Source organism: Colossoma macropomum, unplaced genomic scaffold, assembly GCF_904425465.1.
Source record: "Colossoma macropomum unplaced genomic scaffold, Colossoma_macropomum, whole genome shotgun sequence".
Taxonomy (NCBI): Eukaryota; Metazoa; Chordata; class Actinopteri; order Characiformes; family Serrasalmidae; genus Colossoma; species Colossoma macropomum.
Window position 1 is genome coordinate 29,084,190 of NW_023494792.1, and position 27,189 is coordinate 29,111,378.

Consider the following 27,189-nt stretch of genomic DNA (forward strand, 5'->3'; position numbering starts at 1 on the left):
TGATGGTTTGAATCCTTGTCTTATGCCTTCACCCATCCACTGTCTAAAGTAAACAGTGCATTCACATATTGGTACTGGTGTGTGTATATACAGTCATATGCATAAGTTTGGGCACTCCTGGTCAAATGAAATGTTGCGTTGATTATCTAAAGGAAGATAAGTTGGCGTCTTCTACAGAGAACACATGATAATCCACTAAGATTTTTACTGAATTTAACATATTGGGAACAAAATAAAACATAAAATGTCAGGAGGTAATATTCATTCTAAGTTTTGCATGAGATGTACTTATAAATGCGCAAGCTTCTTTGACTTTATAGTAGCTAACAGCACAGCGGCTTTTAGATTAATCCAGAACAACATAAAGGATCGATCCATGGGAATATCAGGTAGTACTGAGCTTTCTTGAAGGGAAGGCACCACCTGTTTTTCACTGCAGTAATTAACAGTAGGGTGTTATTTATCCCCCACACCTCACCACCAAATCAGCATGTGCCACTTCTTTTGGATGCTACTTGCTGAAACACATCTGTTTGAGTTATCACCTAAAACTGTACTGCGATGTAAACTGAGATTACTTTTTAGACCCTTGATGTTATTAAAGTGTCATTAGAAAGGCTTACGGAGAAAGATTGATGGAGAATATGTTGTGTATGGTTCTATATTGCACCAAGAAGGGTTCTTTTAATGTTACAAGCTTGAAAATCATGGATTTTCAAGTGTTTTTGAAAACACTAGCAGAAATCTAGAACCTTATACAACATATTCTCCTGGTTATTTGAGTGTTCATGGTTCAGTGTAGAACCATTGCTAAAGAACCATCCTTTTTAAGTGTATATTTTTGTATGTAAACTTTTTCCAAGCTCACTTTATCCCTTAGAATTAAGTAGGCTTTTTTGTTACTGTGGCTTTAAGACAGATATAAGATAAACTGTGTTCTGACTTGTTGTTCTGTATTGTGATTCATTCAAAAAGCACTCAGAGCTGAAACAATACTCAGAACTTCGATAAGGGCGTGGCTAAACTGCTGTAGGCTGAATTGGTGGATATATGTAAATGTTGTAACTACAGAAACAGTAGATTCAAAGCAGGGTTTCTTTGCAGCATGGATTCCATATATGGCTCATATGGACTTCGTAGTGAATGGCACGTTTTGAAATTAACATATTTTCAAACTCCTTTATTTCAAAAAAAAAAAGTGAGGGAAATGAAGTTTCCCAATGATATGGGCCCTTTAGTATGTTATTTGTAATGTTTTGCAGTACTGTGTAGTTCAGAATTACATCCCTCAGCCCCATCTATTCAACAGATGTATAGCTTTATATCTGTTCTATGTTTTCCTTCATCAATGTCCACTCAGTACAATACCCAGCAGGACTTACACAAATATGTCATTCCCAAAGTCACTGGGAATCCCTGTATTGCTCAACCAATCCTGACTGCTAGCCTAGCCACCACAGGCTAATAAATACTACCAAACTAGCATCAGTGCAGTGTTTATTTGTGCAGCTGATTTTGATTTAGTTTTAGTCGACGAAAACTAAAAACATTTTGATCTAGTTTTAAGTCAATTAAATGTCTAAAACATTTAGTCTAATTTTAGTCATTCATTTTTAAAGGTTTTACTGTTTTAGAGGTATTATTTATTTCTAACTTTTTGTAAACAATAACTTAAAATTTGTTGCATTACAAACATGTAACACACGTACTCTTTTACTTTATTGTACAATACTGAGTTCATTTGGAATCCAACAATGAGGCGTTTGGCGTCCAAAAAACAACATCCGGTTTATTTATTTTATTATTATATCATTTTTCGTCATAGTTTTCATTGACAAAAATAACGCTGCATCAGTGTAACTATTACCTGAGTTTTCAAACAACAGAGCTTTTTTCTTTATTAAAGACAATACAACAGAAGAATGTCAGAGAAAAGAAGCCAACCTGAGATGAGGTATGGAGATAAACAGGTTGCTATCTTGCTAACCTTAGCTTTTAGCTTGTTGTTCTCATCTGCCAGGTCATTTGCAAGAAGGTATTCAGTTTCCTAGCAGTAACATTAGTTATCTGGCTTCTAAAAACAGTCTGATCCCAAGAAGTATTCCCACGGCATTGGCTCAATGGACATCAAAATTTGTCATTGATTGAACATAGTATGGACCCTCTCTAACAAATATGCATTAAATAACAAAGTCAAAGAAGTAACATACAAAATCCTTCATAAATATTACCTCTGCAACAGTATAGTCTCAAAATATAACTTACAAGTAGAGAATATATGTAACTTTTGTGGTAATCTTCTTCTGTACTGTATTCATTCTAAGAATTTTTGATATGATGCAATGAAGGATATTGGACAAAAAATGAACATTATATTAAGAATAGATATATTTGATATTTTATTTTATTATAAAGGGCATTTGCTACTTGCTTAATCTGTTCATTCTACTTGGTAAATACTTTACCCATAAAATGAAATTTACAAAGAGAATCCCATCTTACACTGCATTTAAAAATGACTTTTACAATTATATCTCCTCAATCCAGTATATGTATTGTAAAAGAACAGCTAAACTAATGAACGTATTGAGAAAATACAACTTTGTTTGAAGACTTGTTACACCACCTCATGCAAGATGTGATATCTGCTTTTCAGTTTATGAATGTACTTTATTCTTTATATATATATATATATATATATATATATATATATAATCACTTTGCAAATAAAGACGCAGTCGCACGTGGGACGGCAAACGGTACCATGATGTTAGAAATTGAATATCATTCAAATACACAGACAGTAGATCAGTTCAGTCTTGGTTCAGAAAAGGGGATTTTATTCTGTGAGCATGTTTAATAAGCTAGTGAAGGAATTTCATGGTCATAGTGACAAATATGTCCTCAATTAAATTCACGATTAATTTTAATTGAAAGCTTATACAACTCATCCTCGCTTTCTTCTTGATCACTAACCTCCATCAGATCTGCTCCTTCAGCCCCCTCCCCCTCTCGCTCTCTTCCTGCGTTTAGTAATACATTCATTTAATTAAACTCAGATTCACAAGAGGGAAATGATGATCAATTAATCTAATTTTTTAACTCGTGAATATGTTCTCATTTACTGGCCTTCAACTGAGCTGTCTTCTCTTATCATCTACAAGTTGACGATTTGAGGGATATAAAACTGCGTTTTGATCAACACTATATGGTTTTTTACTGGCATTAACTTACTGTAAACAACAATTTTTGGTTGTACTGGTGTCAATGTTTCCGAATACTGAAGAGAAATATAGAAACAAAGAATATAAGCAGCTGTCAAAAGAAAAATAACGTTATTTTTTATCCCTGTCGCTCGTTCACTTTCAATATGAAGTGCAGTTTCTTCACACTGTTTAACTAGTTGGCCTGTCAGTCCGCTAATGGAGGTGTTAGCCTAACCGCTTTATTTAGCTAACGCTACCTCACGTGAACCCAAAGTCAACTAACACCCCACACTAACCCTCCACCACCACATCAGCGTCACTGCTCAGCTCAGAATGACCCACCCCCAAGTAATACCTGCTCTGTAGGGTCCTGATCGCTGAAGAGCAGGGTAAAAAGGGGGCTAACAAAGTGTGCAGAGAAACAGACGGACTACAGTCTGTAACTGTAGAACTACAAAGTGCACCTATATAGTAAGTGGAGCTGATAAAATGGACAATGAGTGTAGAAACAAGGAGGTGTACTTAATACCGTAGCTGGGGAGTGTATAAATGTAAGAAAAACGGTGTCTTGTACAGAAGACTGGTCTGACTTTGCCTAGGGAGGAAATGCAAGTCTCGTTCACCTCGTGATGAAGGCGTCACCTAGAGGACGTTTGGTGGAAATTTCCTGAAGAAATAAGGAGGAGTGTCCTCACTGTCCGTATCCTCAAAATAGACCCCACAAATGTGACTGTTTGTATTTGTAGTACTTTTATATCTTAAAAACTAATTTTCACGCGGCAGAATATGAGTGAATCTGATCTACCCCCTCTCTCTATCTTTCTCTCCCTCTCTCTCTGTAGAGAAGCTCACAGGTCGGAGTAACTTGAGTTCCATTCAGCTGTTTCCACCCGGACGGGTTAGTCGGGCTCTGTGTGTGAGAGTGTTTGAGATGGCGGTCAGATCGCCGAGCAGGAGGGCCGAGTGAATACCAGCCCGTGTGTCCGTCAGTGTTTCAGGAGCGCAGCGCCGTGTTGATCGTTTCTGTCCGCGCACAGCTTGTGGAGGGGCTGGGAGCAGCGCTGAGATGGACGGGGGGAAACCGAACCTGGCGCTGGTCTACCAGGCCGTTCAGGCGCTTTACCACGACCCGGACCCAGCCGGCAAGGAGCGGGCCTCGGTGTGGCTGGGAGAGCTGCAGAGATCGGTGGGTGAACGGGCCTCAACTCTACGGCTTTACACAAACATTTCAGCAGAAACACTGCGCCGAAAACTGACGGTGTACAGAGGAAAGGCTGGAGCTTTGCAGCTAATGATAGCAACGCCAGACTCCATTGTGGCACGAAGCCGAAGTCAGCTTCTTATTCAAAAATTTCCCGTTCCACCTTAAATGGTGCAACAGTTACATGCTGGCGCCTGAGGCCATTCTGAGGCGGCAGAATGTAACTGCTGCAACATTTAAGGTGGGACGGGAAGATTCGAACAAGAAACTGGCAAATAGGAAGCCAACTTCAGCCTCGTTATCGTGGCTAACTGCTACAGCGGTAGAGGTAGTTACAGTTTGCTTGTTTTTAAGTCATTCTGTCACATGTGGATTAGCTAACGCTACAAAACAGGGTGATTCGGTTTGGACTGTACGTGCTAGCAAAAACGCCCTGAAGCTGCGCTGGTTCTGTTAGCTGAGTAAGCTGGTTTAGCTTTAGTGAGTGCAGCTAGCGTTAGCAGAGCTGAGGCTAAAGCGCCGCCTGGCTCCGCGGTCTCGGTCCTGTTAGCAGGTTTGCTAAGCAAGCGCGCAGCGGCGATGTTGTGGAGACGGTGGGACATGAGGCATGACTGGCAAATCCGTTTAGAAAATATGGAAGTGTTTCAGGGTGAAAGTGTCTCCCGCCGAACTGCGGAAAGGCCTGGCGTGTTTGCGGGTTTAGCCGAGGAGCTGCCCTCGGTTTAAGGTTTCGGTTTCCGCCTCTGAGTCTCAGGGGCTACTTTGTTTGGTTCTGATAGTCCCACCTTGAGTGTATTTGAGCAGCAAAGTTAGCGTAGTCAGACTTAGGGGCAGCGTAAGGTTACACGTTCACTTTGCGTATTTCACGTTGTAGTTAACTGAAGTGAATTACAGCCCAGGTTGTTTACAGTTCCTCACGTTTGTTTGCAGTATTGAGCTGCAATGTTGCGTTTGGAAAATGCAGAATCACTTCATTATAGCTCTGTGTTAGAATGACTCATGAAGCTCATGAATGTAAAGTAGCGCATCTGTCCTGTAAGCATTGTTTTACAGGACAGTGTGAAGCTCCAAAGCCATTCTCTCACTGATGTCTGTGGTACAGGGGTCGAGTGTGACTGACCACTGGCTATCATGCCATGTAATGAAAGGGAAGAGAAGGAGAAGTGGCCTGTATCTGTATACCTGCATATAGCCTGACATCATTCAAATGACCTGTCTTTGTGCTGTTTGCATCAGGGGTGTCGTTTATCTCCAGCACTAGCACAACAGTCCCTTTGTTATTGTTTTTGTTTTTTTCTGAAATGCAAATCATCAGGTTTGGAGCCACAGTGTTTCACAGTAACACAGCGAAGGTTGCCTACAGAAATAAGTCTAGTTCCATGACAGTGCGATAACGATCTTGTTTTTTTTATTGAGGAGGTGGCCTTTACAGGACATACGAAATTGCTTACAAGAAAACTCCATAGTTCTGTTATTTATAAGCAGAGAATAAAACGAAGCACTGGTTACACCCACCCTTCCATCACTAGTACCACCTGAAACACTACTGGCTTAGAGATGCATTAAGATTGAAGATTGAGGTCTTTCCAGGGGAAGCTACGTTAATGATGTCCCTTTACGTTTAATGACAATTCTCAACACTTTTGTCTGTGTCTTGAAAAGTTGACCTGCAAACATGATCTTGGTGTGTTCAGTGTTTTAACTTATTTGGGCTCCTCCTAGCCATAGTTTTGTTTTAAATTGCTGCAAGAAAGGAATCGAGTGAGAATATTTACTTCCTGCAAGTATTTTTCTTAGCTGCTAGTCTCTGATTGTGTTATCAGATGTGGCTTCTATGAATCATCCCTCAGATGATTTGCTTTCTATCACCCATACAGATGCATGCGTGGGAGATATCAGACCAGCTCCTGCAGCTGAAGCAGGATGTGGAGTCCTGTTACTTTGCAGCTCAGACCATGAAGATGAAGATCCAGACGTCGTTCTATGAGCTTCCTCAGGAGACGCACATCGCCCTGCGCGACTCGCTGCTCTCCCACATCCAGAACCTCAAAGACCTCTCGCCCATCATCGTCACACAGGTAACCCGCCTTCTGCAGTTTACACGTCTTTGTCATCCAGAAATGTGTGGAGAGATTAGACTCTCAGATTGACAAAATATTTTGCAATTCTATTGCTATATGCTGTGATTGTGATAAGCCTTGTGATACATTAACAACCCACTGATCCCTTGACGTGATGTGATTAAAGACTGGCTTGCGTAATTTCAAACAGAAGTATTTGTTGATTAATGGGAATCCCTTTGTTCAACCAAACAACCACAGAAACCCATCAGGGAACGTCTGTGATTGGTTAAAATGCACACAACCCATAATAAACAAATTTGTGATTGCGAGAGAGTTCTCGTTTGCATATTGCAGTCTGTTATGTCAGTATTGCAGTACGATTAACAAACAATATATTTGGCAACCCTACTGGCCGGAGTTCTCATCTATTTAAGTAATGAAAGCACAGGTTTTAATTTGTGTGCTGTATTGCCCAAAATGTGATGTTCAGTCTGCTGTCAGCAGACTTCTTTTGGCAGCACAATGCTACATCTTGGTGCCTCAGCCTTTCCTCTTAATCTTGTTCTTGTTCTCCCAGCTTGCCCTGGCAATTGCTGATCTTGCCCTTCAGATGGCCTCATGGAAGGGCTGTGTCCACACCCTCATAGAAAAGTAAGACTTCACTTGAAAACTTGTTGATTGTGACTCCTGAGGTGTTGGTGGTTGACAGTTTAAAGCAGCTAGACATAGAAAAGCAGTCTGGCATATTGTTTTTTTCTTTACTACTAAGTCTTGAAAACCATGACTGACTTTGGTCAAACCATTTTCACAGTAATTGTGGTCCTGTTGCAGTGTGATAAGTGCCTATCAAAGAGTGACCAAAGTGAGATTTGTGGTGTCCAAATTCCAGTTGTCACCCTTTATTTACACAGCAGCCCAATCGTTCTTTTTTGTCTCCCAACCTCGACCCAGGTACAGTAACGATGTGACCTCGATGCCTTTCCTGATTGAGATCCTCACAGTCCTGCCAGAGGAAGTGCATAGTCGTTCTCTGAGGATCGGTGCAAACCGGCGAACAGAGATCATAGAAGACCTGGCCTACTACTCCACCACTGTGATCACTCTGCTGGTGAGCCTCACTCATTCTTTCTGAATTAATAAAGACAACAAACTATCACATTTATCCACCTTCCATTGCTGCACAGATTTAGTTTGGAAGGGTAGTAAAAGACTTCTCAAAAGCTTCTGTCGCTTTACTTTTAGCTGCAGTTGATTGAGCTGATGTTTATTCATGTTGCTTCCTGGCTGTGGTGTGCAAGTTACCGTTGGGTAATTTCACAAGCCCTGATGCTTAACCAAAGAAACACGTTTGGAACGGTCAATCCACTGGTCTCAAACCTCTTATTTATCTCTCTTTCTGTCTGGGAGACTTGATAAATGACAACTCTTAAGCATTAGAGCATTATAGTGAAAAGCATATCCAGGTCAGGTTTAATGCTGTTTTTTTGGTTTTGTTTTTGTCTTTTATTTATTTTTTAATCAGAATTAACTAGAGATATAGGTACAGAGGTATAGATAAACCCTAGATTGATTTTGGAAACAGTGTTCAATGTTATCTTCCGTCCCAGGTGGACAGCAAGCTGGCTGTCCTGAAAAGACGTTCTTCTGTCAAGATTTTTTTAAAAACATTTTTAAAATTAACTTTGAAGAAATACTTTTATTTAGAGTAATCCATTTTGTCTTAAGATAATAGTAATCATAATAACAAGAATAATAATCAAAGCAATAATAATAATAACAATAATAATAATAATAATTATTATTATTATTATTATGTATTGTCATTATTGCTTTGATTATTATTACTATTATTATTATTATTATTATTATTATTGTTGTTGTTATCATTATTATTATTATTATTATTATTATTATTGTTATCATTATTATTATTAAAGTGAATGCATTTATAATATTTACTAGTACATACTTTTGGTACTCGCTGATACCCAGTCCTATACCATACTGAGTAACCTTCTTAGAATGAAGTAGTTGTTAGAGTGTGAATGCAATTTACCTTAAAAATTAGATCATTAAAATGTAGCTGATTTTAAGTGAAGCGTATTAACTAGCTATGTTCCATTACTTGCCGTAAATCGAGTAGTGCTGCAGCGGAGAAGAGCAAGCTTTGTCAAAAAAGCGCTTCTGTACAGGTAAAATACGGTTTATGGTTTTGATCCTCATCTGTCTCCTTCAACAACAGTCTTTGTAGCATAACGACAGCAGGAATCACTTTTGAGGAGCTCGCTTGTGGAGTTTGTCTTGTTGAAGTGTTTTGTTTGGCTGATTGAGCTGTAGTTGAGTGTCCTCTAAATCCAGGCATACACCGTGCAATTTTAGACATCTTGTTCTTTGATGACTCACACCGTATGTTTGAACAGGCCGTCGTGTACAGACAAAGCCTACAATTTATATACACTGTACAAAGATGCTCAGTACGTGCTGCATTAAATGAAGGTCTGTCTGAGAACTATTTCAAATAAAGCTGTTTCATTCATAATGTGCTGTGCACCAAGTACTGAACAAACACACTGAAGAGCTTAGCAACAGCAGCTCGGCTAACTTTTACCACACTGTGAACTGAAACTAAATTGAGGTGGTGATGTACATAAGACAATGCAGCCTCTCTTCAGCGGTCGTCACCAACCCTGCTGCTGGAGTGCTACATTCCTGCGGAGTTTAGTTGTACCTGTATCCAATAAGCTGCCCTGACCCTTACTTAACTGTCATACATCTGATCCAGCCATTCAGGGACTTGTGAAGAGATTGATGAGTGCTCCAGGACCAGGGTTGGAGACCACTGCTCTACAGCCTATGTTGAAAAGACAGTTTAAAAAAAATCACCATATGAACATCTGCAATTCTGTTTTGTTTCCACATCCACTGGATCATTTGTCTCTGAAAACATCAGAACATCAGCTTGCCTGACCAGGCCTCTAAACGCTGCTTTTCCAACTTAGCATTGTGTTTACCCAGGGTAGTTAGGCAGTTGGTAATGTTAAACATGCCAAGATTGTTCCTTTTGTGGGTTATGAACAGGAATCGCTCCTACCAGTATGTTGGATATTTTGGCTGGTGATTTATTCAAATTTCTTCCTGGCTTTGGCAAGTGCTGTTGGGTAATTTCACAAGGCTCATTGCTACACCAAAATAGCACTTCTGAAACCGCACATCTGTTCTATTCAATTTAAGATTTTTTTGTTCTTTACAAAGATCAGTGCTCTGAACAGATGTGATGAGACAGCAGCAGTTCAGTGTCCAACACTATTGAATTAAATTAGCACTTTAAGGACAGTGTTTGAATACATCTGGTTTAATGTTTGGTTTGAAGTGAGTGGCTTTAAAAGGTCTGACAAACCCTCCATCATGAACCCAGATAGCCACTTTCTTTTGTCTTAACCTTTTCCTCTGTTTGCGAACAGATGTCGTGTGTGGAGAAGTCTGGGAGCGATGAGAAGATGCTGATTAAGGTGTTCCGCTGCCTTGGCAGCTGGTTTAATCTAGGCGTGCTGGACAGTAACTTCATGGCGAGTAATCAGCTGCTCATGGTGCTCTTCCAAGTGCTGGTGAGTTCTGCCTCCCATTTCAGTCACTGCAGACACAATCCTTTGTGTTCTAGCTCTGTGGATCTTGGGCAGAGTGCCACCATTTGAATGTGTGGAGTATGTGTACTAGATTCAATTATAACTCATGTTCTGACAGATACAGATACTTTTGAACATATAGTGTATCCAGACACCCCTGTAATTAGTAAATTCAGCTACTTTAAGGTGCTGCAAAGGGGGTAATTGGTCTCCGTTAATACCCTTAATTTCAGAATAATATGGTCTGTGTTAGAGGTCGTCAAATCTGGACCTTGAATCCACTTTCCCAGTCCTGGATTTTATAATCACTGATAGTTAACTGAGCTGCTAATGTGACTGATTGGCCAGCTAGTGTCATACCTACAAGTGATTACAAAATCCCAGACTGGAAACTGGGTTTAAGGTCCAGATTTGAACTGATCTGTATGGACAGACAGTTTTAAATGGTCATGTCCTGACTGATAGAGATACGAGAACAACTTGCGGTTGATACTGACTCAGCACTGATTTAATATTACTGTAAACCTACTTTCACAGTCCGAGGGCACAGTACAGAAGCTTGATATTATTTCAGTAGACAGTCAGATGTTTTATTGTGAGCTTATTCTGACCGTTTATATGGTGTTATTTTAAAAACTAATTTTGAACCTTGCCTGCCTTTCTGATTTTGTTTTTAGTTGATGTGTTCTGTCTTTTTAAGTCTATACCTCTTCTGCTTCTCTAATGGCAGCAAAGGGACGAGACCTCGACTAACCTACACGAGGCTGCGTCTGACTGTGTGTGTTCAGCACTATATGCCATCGAGAACGTGGACACACACATGCCTCTGGCTGTGCAGCTCTTCCAAGGAGTTCTGACGCTAGAAACAGCATACCACATGGCCGTGGCTCGAGAAGATCTCGACAAGTAAGATGAGATGTTGTGCATTCCGTATTCTCCTGTCTGCCTTCCTGTAGGCGGCTTGACAGACATGTCAGTCTCACAAACAATGCATGCTGTAGTATTTTTTATTATTTATTTATTTATTTTTAATTTTTCTTTCTTTTTCTTAATAGAAGCGTTTTGTTCCAAAGTGAATTATACACCACTTTAACAGATTTTGTTCTTTGCTTTCCATTAAACATTGGACTTTACAAAATATGTATTTATTTATTTTTAAATAAATTTTTGTTTTTGCGTACATATCTGCCACTACATTCTTACATACTCATGCATCCCTAGTAATATTTCTCGTTTCGTTTTTTCTCACCCATGCACACAGAGTATTGAACTACTGCCGCATCTTCACGGAGTTGTGTGAGACGTTTCTGGAAACTACAGTGAGGAGCCCTGGGCAAGGCATGGGAGACTTGCGCACCCTGGAGCTTCTGCTCATTTGTGCAGGACACCCCCAGTATGAGGTTAGTAACCTCCATCATATACACTTGCACACAGCCGGACAGTACTCTGTGTGTATGCTTAAGTATCTTGACCTTAATCTGGATAATATCACCTTTGGCAAGCCTCTACTACTGATATAAGCGCTTTTTCTTAGGACATTAAGGGCGCCGTTGTTACTTTTCTTCTTATGCAATAGCCTAATTGAACCTGTCCTGTTGTGCTGTTCAAACTATGTCTGAACTGTGTTATAAATGGGAAGTATTAGCAACCTCTCACGCATGTTGCCTCATCATTTTTTTTTTTCACACACATTATAAATAACTAGCTTTCTGAATGCTTTCAAATATACATTAAATCAGCTAACAATTATTTATTAAGTTCAGTTCACGCACTGTTAATTCAAGTATTGTTAAACCATGGTAGCGCGTTCATAGATTGGTTCTGGACATGTAATCACCATGTTAATTATTACTAGTTCACGCAAAATTTATGGGTTTGTTGTGCAGCCTTATTTGGTAAAATAAACTGTTTGAAAAGAACTAGTGTTAACGAAGGGCTTAGTAAAGACTAACGCTCAAACTTTAGTACAACCCAGTCGTTGAATGCTGTTTTATGTACTTGTTGTATGAGTGCAAATGCCGCTGAAATGACATTGTTCTTAATTTAAATTGTGTTGATAAGCTTATTGCAATTTTAACCCAGTTGTGCATTGAACTACTGTATGGCATCAATTCTCTCTGTGTGTTTCATTCTCTGTTAAGGTGGTTGAGATCTCCTTCAACTTCTGGTATCGTCTTGGCGAGCACCTGTATAAGACGAATGACCCAGCGCTGCATGGCGTCTTCAGGCCATATATCCAGAGACTGCTGCATAGCCTGGCCCGCCACTGCCAGCTGGACCCAGACCATGTGAGCAGTACTTCCTGTGTACACCAGGGCCCATTTTAAATTTAATTAATTATTTTTTTTTTTACATTGGAGACCAGGCTTACATACTGTTGTATTTTCTTTGTATTTTATTGTTTTTTTTGCACCTGGAGATCCACTTTCAGTGTTTGTGTAGTCATGTTTTATTTACCTCTGTAATATTTCAGCATGATCATTTTCCAACCTCTCTTCATATCTTTGAATTTAACAAGCTGTGTTTTTTGTTACTGTGCTTTCAGGACTGATATGTAATGATGTATGATCTCTCCTCTGCTTGGCTGCACTTAAACACTTCTATGAACTTAAGTGTGAATAGGGAATGTCAAACATACCTTTCACTCTTCAGTATGTATATGTCAGCCCGGTTTGCATTCAACGTTTCTGTGATGTTACAAGAACCAACTTTTCTTTTTGAATGAGGCACAATACAGTGCAGCCAGTCAGAATAGAGATAATTTGTGTTATTTCACTCTTAAAAGCACAGTGATAAAAACAGCCTGTTTCATTCTAAGGGTCAAAGAGAGGTTGGAAATCAGTCATGTAAAAATAATTATGACCTTTTTTGTGAGTGGATCTCGAGGGGAAAAAAAAAATAATAAAGTCAAATGTGGGAAATACATCCTTTAATAAAGTTTACATATGACATCAAACAATTTTGTTTCAGTACAGTGAAGAAATTTAGTTTTTCATGAAGTGGGCCCTTGATTAAACTGACTCATTTTTCTTGCTTAACCGGTTAATGGCATATTGTGTGGGCCCTGAGCAGAACAGCAAATGCAAACAGTTGTGTTTCATCTCGGTTGTGTGGTGTTTTTTTTAAATAAAGAGGTTAATGCATCATATCATAAAATAAGAACTTAAATTGTGTGTGTGTGCGCAGGAAGGAATTCCAGAAGACACTGATGACTTTGGAGAGTTCAGGATGAGGGTGTCCGATCTCGTTAAGGATGTTATTTTCCTTGTAGGCTCTATGGAGTGTTTCTCACAGGTACAGGCTTTTCATTAGAAAATTAAACCCATCTTGTCACAAATACACAAAACGTTTAACTCTTTGTGAATTTGCTTGTTTTCTGTTTGTTTCTTGTCCAGCTGTACTCTACTCTGAAAGAGGGGAACCCACCGTGGGAAGTGACGGAGGCTGTACTCTTCATCATGGCTTCAATTGCCAAGAGTGTAGATCCGTAAGTTGGCTTTTGAAAGTGGACTATTAAAAGATCCAACATCTTTATTTGTCTTTAGTCAAATTCTTATTTATATCTACAGTCAGTAAGTTTTTAAAAGGCAATATTTTTGGGGCCTGTTTTGTGAGTATAGATAGGTGAATAATACAGATTTCTATTTTGACCTTTTAAACGTCCTTTGAGCTGCAGGCAGGTTCAGGCTTCCATTTCTCACACCTATAACTTTAGGAATAACTTGTCCAGTTTGCATTGTTTTCCATGTAGTTGGAGATACTATAAAAATACTGTGACTTCTTCAAAGTGTTTATTTATCACACAGTGCGTAGTTCTGAAATGTTTCTCGCTCTGTGTGTAGTGAGAATAACCCTACTCTGACGGAGGTGCTGGAGCAGGTGGTGCTTCTGCCTCAGACAGTGCACATGGCCGTGCGCTACACCAGCATTGAACTGGTGGGAGAGATGAGTGAGGTGGTCGACCGCAATCCGCGCTTCTTGGGTGAGTTGCCACAATAATTGGGAGGCAGTTGTTACTATCCCAAACTACATCAGAGCTAAGCTTAGCTATCTCATAGTTTCTTGGGGTCAAGTGCTGGTCTAAAGAAAGCAATTTAGGTTAACTTAGTTGTAACGGTTAGTTAGGCTTCGAGCTACAACATTTGACCTGGCCCTTTACTCGGTAGTAGTAACATCCCTAGTGATGAGAATATAGGTGTGGTTCGCTCTGATCTGCTGGTCAGAGGGCACAGAAGTAGAAAATTGAACTTTCTGCACTTGTAACCACAGACAGCAGCACATATGCCTATGTGAGAGTCTGTGGCTGAACAACAAGAATGTAAATCACACAGTAACGTTTGTTTAGCCTGTTGCAACACTACAACACGCATTGCACAAGAGCACTTAATAAATTAATGAATGAACTTCACTCTGCTCCATTTCTCCAAAACACACGACACACACAAGGAACTGAGTTGTTTTTTTCTATTCTAACACAGCTTTTTATACAAAAAATAATAAATGAAGAGCTAAACATTAGAGCATGTTCACCGTGCAAAAAATAAGTTCCTAAACATTTATGCAGCCATCACTTTCCAAGCTTTATTCAGGCCTGAAATTTTGATCCGAACCCCAGTACATCTTGAGAATTAACTGTTTGTGTCTGACCTGACCTGAACCACATCGTGTTTTGAGTCCGATCCTGACAATAATAGTAGTCATTAGGTCACAGATACATTACATAAAAAAAATGCTGGAATACAATAATCACCTGTCTAAAATTATGTTTGAATAAACTTTTAACAAATTTATTCGAAATAATAGTGGTTTTAAACTTTTTTTTTTGTGCTGTTTGCTCACTATGTGGGCCTAATATAATGAGATTTTAACTTGTTTAATCCTGAAACTACTGCTACACATAGAACAGATCACACATAACAAAAATACTTTGGCCAAACAAATGAAACTTTCTTTTGCACTAATAAGTACTTTTCAGAGTTCACTGTTTGTCCTGTTTTCTCTTGAGTGAGGGCCTCATGGAGCTTAGTGCTTTGTGGGTGACTCCAGCATGCCTGTTAAAAACTAATGAAAGCAGGGGGGAAGGGGGCGGGGTCTGTTAAAAATGTCGGGGCAGACTGTGAGAACCTAAACATGAAATTTGAACCCGACTCAAATTTGACAAATGATGTCCAGGTTTGGATATTTCAAGCTCTAGTCACTGTATCGATATGTATATCACCATAAACTTATCCATGATATATTGCTGTATTGATATTTTGAACCCTGCCTAGACACTATTATTTCCACCTTTGAACATAACGGAACTTTTTAACATGTTGGGCATTATAATATTCTACGTTAATCCCACATCTGTTATATTAACCTTACATGGCACAGTTCTAGAAACACAGCTGTTGAGCTGCCCTGGTTGTTTAAATCCAGAGCAATTTTCATGACCTTTCCATCACATGGATTTGCGGCGGATCATAATTAGAAATTAAACATTAATTAAACAAAAAACATCTAGCAAATATTTAATAGTTAAAAGATACGGTAATGAACATTGCTTGGTCTCATTGCTGTCTGTTCTCAGATCCTGTGCTGAACTACCTGATGAAAGGGCTGCGGGAGAAGCCGCTGGCCTCTGTTGCTGCCAAGGCCATCCACAACATCTGCTCAGTGTGTAGAGACCACATGGCGCAGCACTTCCAGGGCCTGCTGGACATCGCCCGCTCACTAGACTCCTTTGCTCTGTCTACTGAAGCTGCCATCGGACTGCTCAAAGGTACAAGGCTCAGTTTTGTTTATGTACCATAAACGTTTAATCATATTGAATTGCCTTCATTCAAAGTGTTATCATTGTAAACATAATTTAAAGGGGAACTCTATTGTACAGAAATTTGCATAGCCAGATACTTACTTACAGTGGTATTAATAGGAACCAGGGGTCCCAGTATCTTGGGATATTGATATCAGCATAAATATAGCCTTTTTATTTACTGTTCAAAACATGGTTTTAAATGTAAATGTGATGTGACCCAAAGTTTTCTTTGGCGACTGTTTTGCCTTAAGTACTGCATGTGCTTCTCCGCTATGAATGAATTTTAAAAAATATGTCTTTGACTGAAACCTTTTCAAAACTATTGTAGAATGATGTCTCAGGCATCAGATAACATCCATAACTTTTTCATGTTATAACTTTAATTGAGGGAGCTTTTAGAGGCTTTAAACTCTTCATACGTCTGGTTCCCATCGCCACCATTGTGAACAATTCTGACTTCGTTTTTCTCCAACAGAACATTTCACATCAGGCAGGTAGCTGGCTTGAAAGCTACTTTCTTATGAGAATGGTGGAAACGCCCACCACTGTGTTTGAACCAAACTGATTTTGTCTTTGCATTATAACTCCATGTCCAAATGCAGTGCTTTTGGTATATGCGCTACCTGGATTATGAATGATCTGCTCCTGCATTGTTCTGTTCACAGCAGATAATGTAGTGTAATTGGCTTCTCTCAGGCACAGCGCTGGTGTTGGCACGGCTTCCTCTGGAGAAGATAGCGGAGTGTCTGAGTGATCTGTGCTCCGTGCAGGTTATGGCCCTGAAGAAGGTTTGTGTTGTGATTTTTGTAATTGTGTGCGGTTGAGTGGCTGATACAGTAAAGCTTTGTCTGACTGACTGTATTTGCTGCAATGCTGCTGTTCAGGTTTGAATAAGTGTGTGTGTGTGTGTGTGTGTGTGTGTGTGTGTGTACACGCAGCTGCTGGCTCAGGACTCCAGTAATGGAAAATCATCAGACCCCACAGTATGGCTGGACAGACTGGCAGTTATCTTCAGGTCAGGCTTGAACACCACTAATTTATCTACATTTACTAGCTTACTATCATTCTGCTGTATGTAAGGTAACAAGAGGCTGCAGCTAACTACACACCACAGTTATGAAAGAGAAAAACAAATAGCACAAAGTGTATGACACAGTAGACCACTGGACAGTCTGTTGTGCGATTTTACAACAACCAGTTATAGTCAATGTCTGAGTGATAACCAATCCATATGAGGTCAGGATCGGTGCTGATACTGTTCCAGTATGTCAGATCGGTGCAGCACTGGGGTTATTCTCACAAATATAAGAAATACAGGGAGCCAACTTGGGAAAAAAAATAAAAATGACAAAAACATATTGATTTCCTTGTTTTGCATATACAAACAATGATGCCTAGTTGAAGAATTCAAAATAAACTTCTATGTTTTTTTTGTTTTCATTCCACATAACATTTTATTTTGGTTCACATCATTGCAGTCAACATTGAAAACATTGGAGTGAAGAGATTCAGCGATTAAATCTATTAAAAACAAATTGTTATGATAAAATTAAATATTGGTAATGAGAAACACATGATGCATATATAGAAGAGTTGGTGTAAAAAAAAAAAAAAAGTAAATTAAAATGAAAAATGATCTCTACAAATGTTTTGCGGTGCTATTTAGAGCTCCAACTGATCTACTGTAGGATATGAATATTTGTTGTGTGATGCTTATGACACTCAAATGTTTATGAATGTGTTTTGAGGCAGCTTCATGACGGTGACCCACAGTGAGAGTTGCTGTCCTTAAATTACATGAATTGAGTCAGTGCAGTGCAGTTAGTATTTGGTACTGTTATCTGTTCCGAGAGCTGTTTATCTTTATGTTTATCATTTTTTATTTTTTTTCTCTTTATAGACACACAAATCCCATCGTAGAGAACGGACAGACACATCCCTGTCAGAAAGTCATCCAAGAGGTAAACTCATCTACCTCACAACTATTTTTGTCAGTATAGTAGTAGGGCTGGGCAATATGACAGTATATATCGATATCATGATACAATACAATATGCGTTTCTGAACACATCATGACTTGTAAAACACTGACCAACTTCATGTTTTGTCATAAAGTGGGCAAAATTAGTCCCATTTAGTGAAACACAGTATATCAAATATTGATTAAAAATCATTGTGTCCAGTTTTTTTTTCTGAAAGAATAAATGTAGTGACATTGTGTTTCGTGAACATTTATTAAAGTATTGCAGTATTATATTTTTGCCGTATCAATAGAAAAGTGATGTAAACTTTCACTCTCTCATCTTGCCTGATGACAATGTGGTTTCATTTCTCTCTTCCTTTGGGTCTGTATTTAGATCTGGCCTGTGTTGTCTGAGACGCTGAACACGCACCAGGCAGATAATCGAATTGTGGAGCGCTGCTGCCGCTGTTTGAGGTTTGCTGTGCGCTGCGTGGGGAAAGGCTCAGCCTCACTGCTGCAGCCACTTGTCACACAGGTAAGTGAATGGGTGTGTTTTTGCTGGGTCACAGTGTTTGCGCATACGTGTGTGTGTGTGTGTGTGTTTGTGTTTAACACTGTTCTGTGCTGTTTCAGATGGTGAATGTATATCAGGTCTACCCCCACTCCTGCTTCCTTTACCTGGGCAGTATTCTGGTGGATGAATATGGTATGGAGGAGGGCTGCAGACAAGGCCTGCTGGACATGCTACAGGTGCCACTTGCTCACACACAGTTTTTGTGTATGTATACAGTACTATGCAGAGAGCCACCTGAGAAAATACTATTCAAAATCTGTGAAATAAATTCTTATTTGCTTAGAGTGATGATTTTGTTGGAGTAAAAAGAAATAAACGTTAATATAATTGGGCTTAATCATTCCCAGACCCGTTCTTTAAACAAGGCCAGTATTTACACCGAGTAGTTTCCATCTAGTACCAGGCTTGACTAAACAATTACGTCTATAAGTTATTCTTCTTTAAGTGTACAAATGGTGGAATTGACTAAACCCTTACAGGGAATGTGCACGGGTACTCAAGTACTCAGTTAACCGTTCGAGATGCCAGTATTTGAATACTGAAATCACAATTCAGGTATTAATGTTTCATCACAGAAAGAAGGAGAAAATATACAGACTAACAATTCACTGAAACCCTGTTTTTGTGTTTTACATGTATTTGTGAGCAAGTACGTTATACTTTGCTGTTATGAAACGCCGGTGGCCGAACAAGAGCATGTTGCCAAGGATGCGTTGTTATGGCCGCGTCTAGGAGGGCAGTTAGCGCAGCTTCTATTGCTAAATATGCTTGGTATTTGGTCCAGAAGACGAGGAGTCCTCATTTGCATCCAGTGTTGTACCACTTAGGTGTAGTTTTTGCTCATTTAGCTCTGTAGTTTTAGCTAAAGCAGTCTATAAGGCAGTTTTCATTCAGTTACTCATCCAACATGAAAATTGCCCTCTGCTGTTTTTGAATAATAAAACATTTGAAAAATGTTATACTCAGGGTTATTATAGTTTAAAAATTTGCATTTGGTTTTTATTTAGTTTTTCATTTTGAATTTTGACTTTAGTTTTATTTAGTCTTCAGAGAACATTAATGGTTTTAGTTTTCTTTTCATTTTCAGGAAAAGTAAGCGTTTTAATGTAGTGGCTATTTAGTTTCAATTTTAGTTTTAGTAATTTGATGAACGCTGTGACAGTATATATTAGACACACAGAGCTCGGCTCAGCTACTGCTTACTCTAAAGAAAACACAGATGGCATCCACTCCTAGACTCTCATTCACACACTTAAAAAATGAAAGTTTTTTTTTCTCAGTAATTCTGTTTCATTTTAGTTAGTTTTACAGTGAACATTTGATTTAGTTTTGTGATTTTGAAAACAGTAGATACTACAGTAGTACTGTTACGTAAAGTAATAGTAAATAGCAGTTTTAGTTAACTATAATAACCATGGTCACGCTACATGTTTGTGCAACTCCAGGGCTGTCATAAATAATCAGCTAAAGTCTTGTTTATTAACCCAGGGGTACTGGAATATCAAAATGAGTAGAATGTACATCCCTAGTGTCTAGAGCTGCATCAGTCATAAGGAAACTATTTTACAAGATATCAGTGCGTTTTATGGTGTATTTACCAAAAGAAAAACAGAGTGCCGGTTAAGATGGGTCATAAACAGTTTTCTTGGCTTGCCTTGACTTGCATAGTACTGCATAACGATGCATATTTCCGTTGTTTAAAACCTCACAAGCTTTTATCTGATTCTGATGAGGCTGAGTCAGTGAGCTGTGATATAACATGAATTTGACTTTCACAGGCACTCTGTATGCCCACCTTCCAGCTGCTGGAGCAGCCCAATGGCCTGCGCAACCATCCTGACACTGTGGACGACCTGTTCAGACTTGTTACTAGGTACCATTTGTTTTTGATTGTTGGCCAAAATATCCACATTTAAACATTAAACGCAACAATAACATTGGTGGGTTTCCAATCAACCTTTTTTTTTCTTTTCTAGCAAATTTTGAACAGTGCATAAAGATATGATAAAAAAAAAAGCTCGATATTTGGAGGAAAAATACTTAAATAAGTTTAGATGAGGCAGAAAATTGGTTTGTTGATGGACAAATGAAGAGAGAGGAAAAAAAATAGAATAAGCGATGTCTTATCAGGAAATACAGTCATGCTTTGGAACTATGTCCTCTCAGAAGTGTTTGCCACTTCTGCAGCGTCTTGTACAAATTTTCTTCACCTGCTGACTTGTTTAGTGATATTGTAAAGTGATATTTAGTGGGATCATTTATTTATTTTTCATTTGTTGGATCTTTACTGAATACTGAAAAATATCTCCTGTGTCTCTTAGGTTTGTCCAGCGCAGTCCTGTCACGTTGCTGAGCAGCAGCATCATCATCCACATCATCCAGTGTGCCATTGCTGCCACAACCCTGGACCACCGAGATGCCAACTGCAGCGTTATGAAGTTTGTCAGAGACCTTATTCACACGGGTGTCTCCAATGACGTGAGTGGCCAGTTATCAGCAAAGACCTAATGAAAACTGGAAAAATCCTTCAGTCAGCCTGATCTTCAGTCACTATTCAGTACATCATTAATTATTGAGCAACAATATCATATTTTTAATGTACTTTTTCATATTCTCTCTCTCTCTCTCTCTCTCTCTCTCTCTCTCTCTCTCTCTCTCTCTCTCCCCCTCTCCCTCCCACAGCATGAGGATGACTTTGAGGTGCGCAAACGCCTGATTGGTCAAGCCATGGAGCAGCATGGGCAGCAGCTGGTCACTCAGCTCATACACAGTTGTTGTTTCTGTCTGCCTTCGTACACACTGCCTGATGTAGCTGAAGTTCTCTGGGAGATCATGGTCTTTGACCGACCGGTATGTTCTTTGTGAGGGAGCGCATAAATGCAAAATTAGACAAAAGTGAAAACAAGTTAACACATCCTCTACAGAGAACACAACGGAAGCCCTAAAGGGTCATGCATTCACTTTTGCAAATGTAAATCCACCCTTAACGTACTTTTATTTTTTTTTAAGTTATTCTCATTTTTCTTTAGATCTAGAGATATTTGTCATAACATAATGAATGTTATCTTGATAAAACAGTATACTTTATGTTGTGATACTAATATGAGTAGCTAGAGATCTTGAGAAAACAGTAAAACAATTGTTTTGCTGTGTTAATGACATGTTAATGAAATCACAAGATCTCGTGAAAACAAAAGAAAACTAATTTTCACAGACAGACAGTAAAATAAAAAACCTGCAAATCCATGTTTTGTTTCTTTAGGGCTTCCATAGAACACACTCATGCACATTTTAATTTATAATACTCAGAAAATAAACATTTAGTGTTTATTTGCTGAATTAAACATATCGGGGGGGTAAATAAAACAGAAAATGTGGCCTGTGCAAAAGTTTTTGCACATTTTCTGTTGAACGAAGATCGTGCACTAAAATTAGCAGAAAAATGTCACATTCAACAGCATCTTTACCATGTTTATCACGTTACTATGTTAATTTATTTTTATATTTTTCACCATTTTTAAAAGTGAAATATGTGTGGTGCCACTAGAGGTCACTGAAGTTTACCTTTTGGGGTCCCCTCCACTCCCTCTTCTCTCTCTGCTAGGATCACAATGCACAATTGCAAGAATTCGGCACTGGACTGCATAGTTGTCATGATTGACGCAAGATCTGTTTGTACAGAGTAATTAGACACATCTTCCTGAAAGCCTCTTGATGTTTCTCCTTCCTCCTATAGACATTTTGCCGCTGGCTAGAGGCTGCACTGAAGGGACTTCCCAAAGAAATGTCGGGTGGGGCTGTAACGGTCACTCATAAACAGCTCACAGACTTCCACAAGCAGGTCACAAGGTGAGTTTAGGCCCAGCCTCATCTGAGGGTGCCCATAAGCACAGATGCACTGACAGACTATTCATAAGGTTACTAATATGAGGTTCTTCCTTTTGTAGTTGAGGCAAGCAGTATTTTTATTTATTTATTTTTTTTTAATACACAGTTCATATATTACATTTTCTAAAAGGTGTGTCACTCATTTGGCCCTGGGCTCATGACAATGTAGTTACACATAGGTCCTAGAGCCAGCTGAGTGTTGCAAGAGTAGAGAAATACCACAGGTTACTTGTTCAGCTGAGCTCGCCCAGGGCAGGCTTCAGCAAGCAGAGCAGCATGGAACTGCCTGCGGCAGCTGGGCAAGTCTCAGCTTGGGCTAATAATGAGGATTTGGCCCCGACATACACACGCAGTGATCATACTTGATGCTGTACATACATTGACAAAGCACTATGACTCAGCCTCACAATACCAAAATGCAGATTACTCATCACGGAATGACAGTTGCGCAAAAATGTGATGTGCATGTGTGCATAACGTGAGCTTGTCTGGAAATCCACATTGCATTAACTGTTTTGTAAGCAGCATGCACTGCAGAGTACCACCTGGCTCACCCATTTAATGTTGTGAATGGTTTTGTCATCCCCTCTCCCTTGGGTCTGTCTGCAGCGCGGAGGAGTGTAAACAGGTATGCTGGGCGGTCAGAGAGTTCACCAGGCTTTACCGATAGCTGCGTTCACCCACTCGTGCTGCAACACCAGGTAAGAGAGGAAAACCTTGTCTAACAGTGCTCATGTCATAAGAGAGTTGTCTAGTAAAGCAATAAGCTGTAGGTGGTCGTTCACTTCAGTGGTCTTATCACTGTTAAAGGTATGTGATAAGATGAAGCGAATTTCAATAAATAGTGTAATTTATTACTAATAATCACAAGCAGTTCTCCACAAAGCTATGTAGTGTAACAGCAGGCTATGGTTACCAAGCAACATTAGTCAAAAGATATGTTCGGACTGCAGATCAAAGCCACCTAGATTCGTTTTACTGGCCAAATCTGATTTTGTCGTTTGGTTGTCGATCGATCGATCAGTTGTGTGACCGATAGCTGATATCAGTCTGAACAGGCCGCGCTCCTAAACAGATCTGCATGTGCAAAAGCACACCTATCCATCCAGAACGCTCATCCAGCAACCACCGTCATCCTCTGTGTTTCCTTAAGATTAATGGACCCTTCACACAACACCAACACCAAACTGAGCTGTGAGGCTGTCACCTTTAAACTTACAGGCCAACAGTGGACACTAAAGTGACCACGCTGACTGAAGTTTACTAAAAGGATTAAAAATATTGAAGTTCTGTGCTGCTTGAGCTGGATTAGGGCTGGGCGATAAAACGATAAAGATAAGTATCGCGATATAACTTTTCCTCGATAGAGCGATAAGACAGGTTCGATAAATGTTCGATATAATACACCTCACACTTCCACGTTTTACCGAAAGCCCTGGTGGCGTTTTCTACTGCAAGGAAAGCGACACTACTCTGCTGTTGCCAGGAGAGGGCGCACTTCCGAATTTTTCGACTTGATTAGAGAGGGAGGGGGCCACGAGTAAAAAAAGGGTCACCAAATATACTTTAGCAACGGCTGAAACGCGGAGTTATACAGTCCCTGTCTGAGTGGATGTTATCGGCGATCTGTTCTCCTGTGACCGAGTGTGAGTGACGAGGTCAGTGGTGTAACTGTACTGTCCTACAGTGAACTCACCTCTTTCCGTGCATCCTAACAAGCTTTAGCGGTGTTAAATCACGTCTGCAGCGCCGTGTTTCAGCGCCAAACCGTCATATTTTAGTATTAGTGCATTCTCGAGCAAGAAAAAAAGTGAAAGAAAGAAGTGGGTTCATGTTCGAAAGTAAACTGAGGAAGCTGTGAGGCATTGGAGAGCGGGAGAGTGCTGTCTTTCCAGGCAAGCTGATTTTAGCTGCTGGCTAACTTGAAGCAGCGCTCCGGCACAACACGGTGAATTGATGATACGGTAGATCAAACAAGACACAAAATCACCGCTTTCAGTTTAAACATACCTGAAAGGAGGACTCCGTTTGTCTGGTGTGAGAGATTCACACTGCAGATAATGCTTTTACACAGCGAACGTCAGATATATATTCACCCCTTAAACTACTACGATAGTATAGAGAAACCCAGTCGTCGCTGGCTGGTGTCTGAATACTGTAATATGCTCTGACATGGATGTGGTAGGAGTGACCTCAGTGACCTACCGAACCGAGTCGACGTTGTTGAGAAACTAAAGAGTTTAGCTCTGTTGTTGGCCACTTGTTTAGCATTTGTAACGGGATAGCCGAGCGCTCGACACCAGACAGCTAAAAATAATCTGTTTTCTTTCTTAAATCATGACTACTACAAAAATTGCAGCTGTGCATTTCAAGCTGATAAAAACAGCTCAGAAACTTTCTCCCACTCTTCCATGACAGATTAGTGAAATGTTCCACTGTTTGCCGAGTGTTTGTCATGATCGGACCATAAGTGATAGTTTAAAACCACAGTTAACCACCCAGGAGCAAAATCAGCCTTCAAACGTGAAAAAAATCATGATTTGACATTTATCACGATATGTATCGATATCGAACGATATGAATTTTGTTTATCGTGATAACATTTTTGGCCATATCGCCCAGCTCTAAGCTGGATTGACGTAAAACTCACATTTCAGACGTTTATCAGTTTTAAGTACCACACACGAAAGAGGCCCAAATTGGAATTGAAAACAGATTGTGTGTTTTTGCTGTTTACACTGTTGCACAAGAAACAAATCTGTCACATATGAAGAAAAAGATCAGATTTGGGCCACTTTTACCTGCAGTGTCAGCGTAAACAAAGAGTATTCCATGAACAGCACAATGTTTTTAATAATTTAATTGTTTTTCAACCTTTAAGGTTATAACAAAAACAAACATATATGTGCATTTATTTGCTACATAAGGAGCATGGTCTAATAAAGCTGAAAAAGAGAAGTTGATCTTTACTATGATAAAAAGCTCTTACCAATCTAAACTGCACTCTGAATGAGTTTGCGTGCTCACTCAGGAAAAAACTCACAGTGCATGTAGTCAAAAGGGTAGGTAGTGTTATCTACCCTTTTTCAGCTTTTATACAGTGATAGAAAACAGTAGCCCAAAGTAAGATGTGAGTCTGTTGGCTCCAGTCCGTGATTGATGAAATTGTGAAAATGTCTGCAAAAGGCGCTTACCTCATCTCAAATTTTACATAAGACAATGTCTAAGCTATTTCCAAGCCCAGTCAAAGTAAATTTTAAGGCAAAAGCAGCAAAATCAGGCGGCGTTAAAGACTTCAAACTAGCTGAGCTGATGCTAGAGACGATGGCGCTGACACCAGTAGCGACTCTCAAGCTGTCCTAAGCAAACTTGGTGAAATCAAGGACACACTGAAATTACAGTTAAGAGTCCCAAAAAACACCGAACAGAGGAATTTCTAACATTGAGGACAGAGCAGAAAACATGGGGAAATTGAATGAAATAAGCACAGTGGCAAGCCAGCTTTACCTCGCAGATGATAATATGGAATACCTGGAAAACTGCTCTAGACAACAAAATGTCAGCATTAATGGAGTACCAGAGGGGGCAAAAGGAAGGTGATGTGTTTCCAGACACTTGCTACTACAACTTTTCAGAGCAGCGAAAGTCAAAGCTCCCAGATCTCTGGAAATAGAATGTGCAGACCGGATCGGTCATAGATAATGAAGTTGGATTTGGGTAAAAAAAACAAAAAAACAAAACTGATTTCACTGTGCTTCTTTTTATGTTGACAGTAAGCAAACCAGTTCAGTCGTTACATTATTAATGACTTTAGAAACATTCAAAGCTGTAGCATGAACTGGAAAAATGGGAGGCTTTACCCCTTTCCAAAAATACATTTCCCAAGACATATGAAAATTATCCGTTTAAATGGCCGTCCAATGGTATGAAATGTCAAGGTTTGAGGGAAAAAATTGTCTGAAATCGGATCTGCTGCCCGAGCATATTAAAAACAAACTGGAATTATTGAATAAACTTCTTGCTGGTGCAACATTGATAAGATTATTTATATAAATGTAGAACTTTGTAATGCAGAATTCATTTGATCATGAAGTATAGACATGTATCACTAGCATTAGCTGATAGCATTAGTTAGCATTAGCTGATCAGATTTTTGAACCATAACTATGTAACTAACTACATACTACTATGATCATTTTGACCCTGCTAACATTTTTTCTTCTTCTTCCACTGCAGGTCAAATCTTTTGTTCATTGAGAGGTGACGGCAAAGGGGTCAAATTGACTGCTTTTGAGAAACTAAAGGGAACTCCTATAATGAAGGACGGGTGGGGAAAAACCACCAAGAGGCATCGCAAGCTTTGGAGTGATAGGGTCACAGGAAACGCCTTGAGGAAAGGAAAAGCCCATTCCCTCCCTTTGCCCCCCTCGCCGAGCCCACCATTACCATGGAAAGGTGCTTGGAGGGTAGCCTTCTTGCTGGGGGAAGAGTGTGAGGGGAAAAAAGTACACAACCGTCTTCAGAAAGACCATAAAACAAAAACCCAAAAAATAAAACAAGGATGTGCCTGGTTGCAAATCATAATGCACTGTAGAGAAAAAAAAGACTTGTATGTTTTTAAACAGAGAAATGGAGAGATTTATTTTCATGAACGTGTCTTTAGGAATCAGAACGCATGTTGCCGTCATGCCGTCAGAAACGAATAGCGAAGTGAGGATGCTCGCAGACAGTGGAAGTCTGTGCGAGCGGCAGACGAGGACGGCAGCGGAAGGGGAATGTTTGAAGATTTAGCGTCACCTTTGACCTTTTTAACGTTGGCTGGAGTTTTACCTTTATGAATTGCCAGATGAAGGTAAACCTATGAGATGGAC

The 27,189-nt window shown here is 39.6% G+C and overlaps 1 protein-coding gene across 4 annotated transcripts; it reads left to right on the top strand.

Moving 5' to 3' along the window:
• The first annotated feature begins 3,642 nt into the window (after positions 1-3,642).
• Positions 3,643-26,952, top strand: tnpo3 (transportin 3). 4 transcript variants are annotated; one of them, XM_036576796.1, is made up of 24 exons: positions 3,643-3,938; positions 4,049-4,392; positions 6,285-6,485; positions 7,048-7,121; positions 7,422-7,578; positions 9,932-10,075; positions 10,824-10,999; positions 11,355-11,493; positions 12,235-12,381; positions 13,280-13,387; positions 13,489-13,580; positions 13,936-14,075; positions 15,666-15,857; positions 16,590-16,681; positions 16,832-16,908; positions 17,794-17,854; positions 18,251-18,391; positions 18,490-18,606; positions 20,209-20,303; positions 20,752-20,908; positions 21,113-21,280; positions 22,167-22,279; positions 22,928-23,019; positions 26,555-26,952. In XM_036576796.1, the coding sequence occupies exons 2-23, from the start codon at positions 4,273-4,275 to the stop codon at positions 22,986-22,988; spliced, it is 2,772 nt and encodes a 923-aa protein (XP_036432689.1). In that variant the 5' UTR covers positions 3,643-3,938; positions 4,049-4,272; the 3' UTR covers positions 22,989-23,019; positions 26,555-26,952. The 4 variants fall into 4 exon arrangements, with proteins under 4 accessions (XP_036432689.1, XP_036432687.1, XP_036432688.1 ...); XM_036576794.1 differs by having other exon boundaries at positions 3,643-3,932; XM_036576795.1 differs by having other exon boundaries at positions 3,643-3,902.
• Positions 26,953-27,189: the final 237 nt, after the last annotated feature.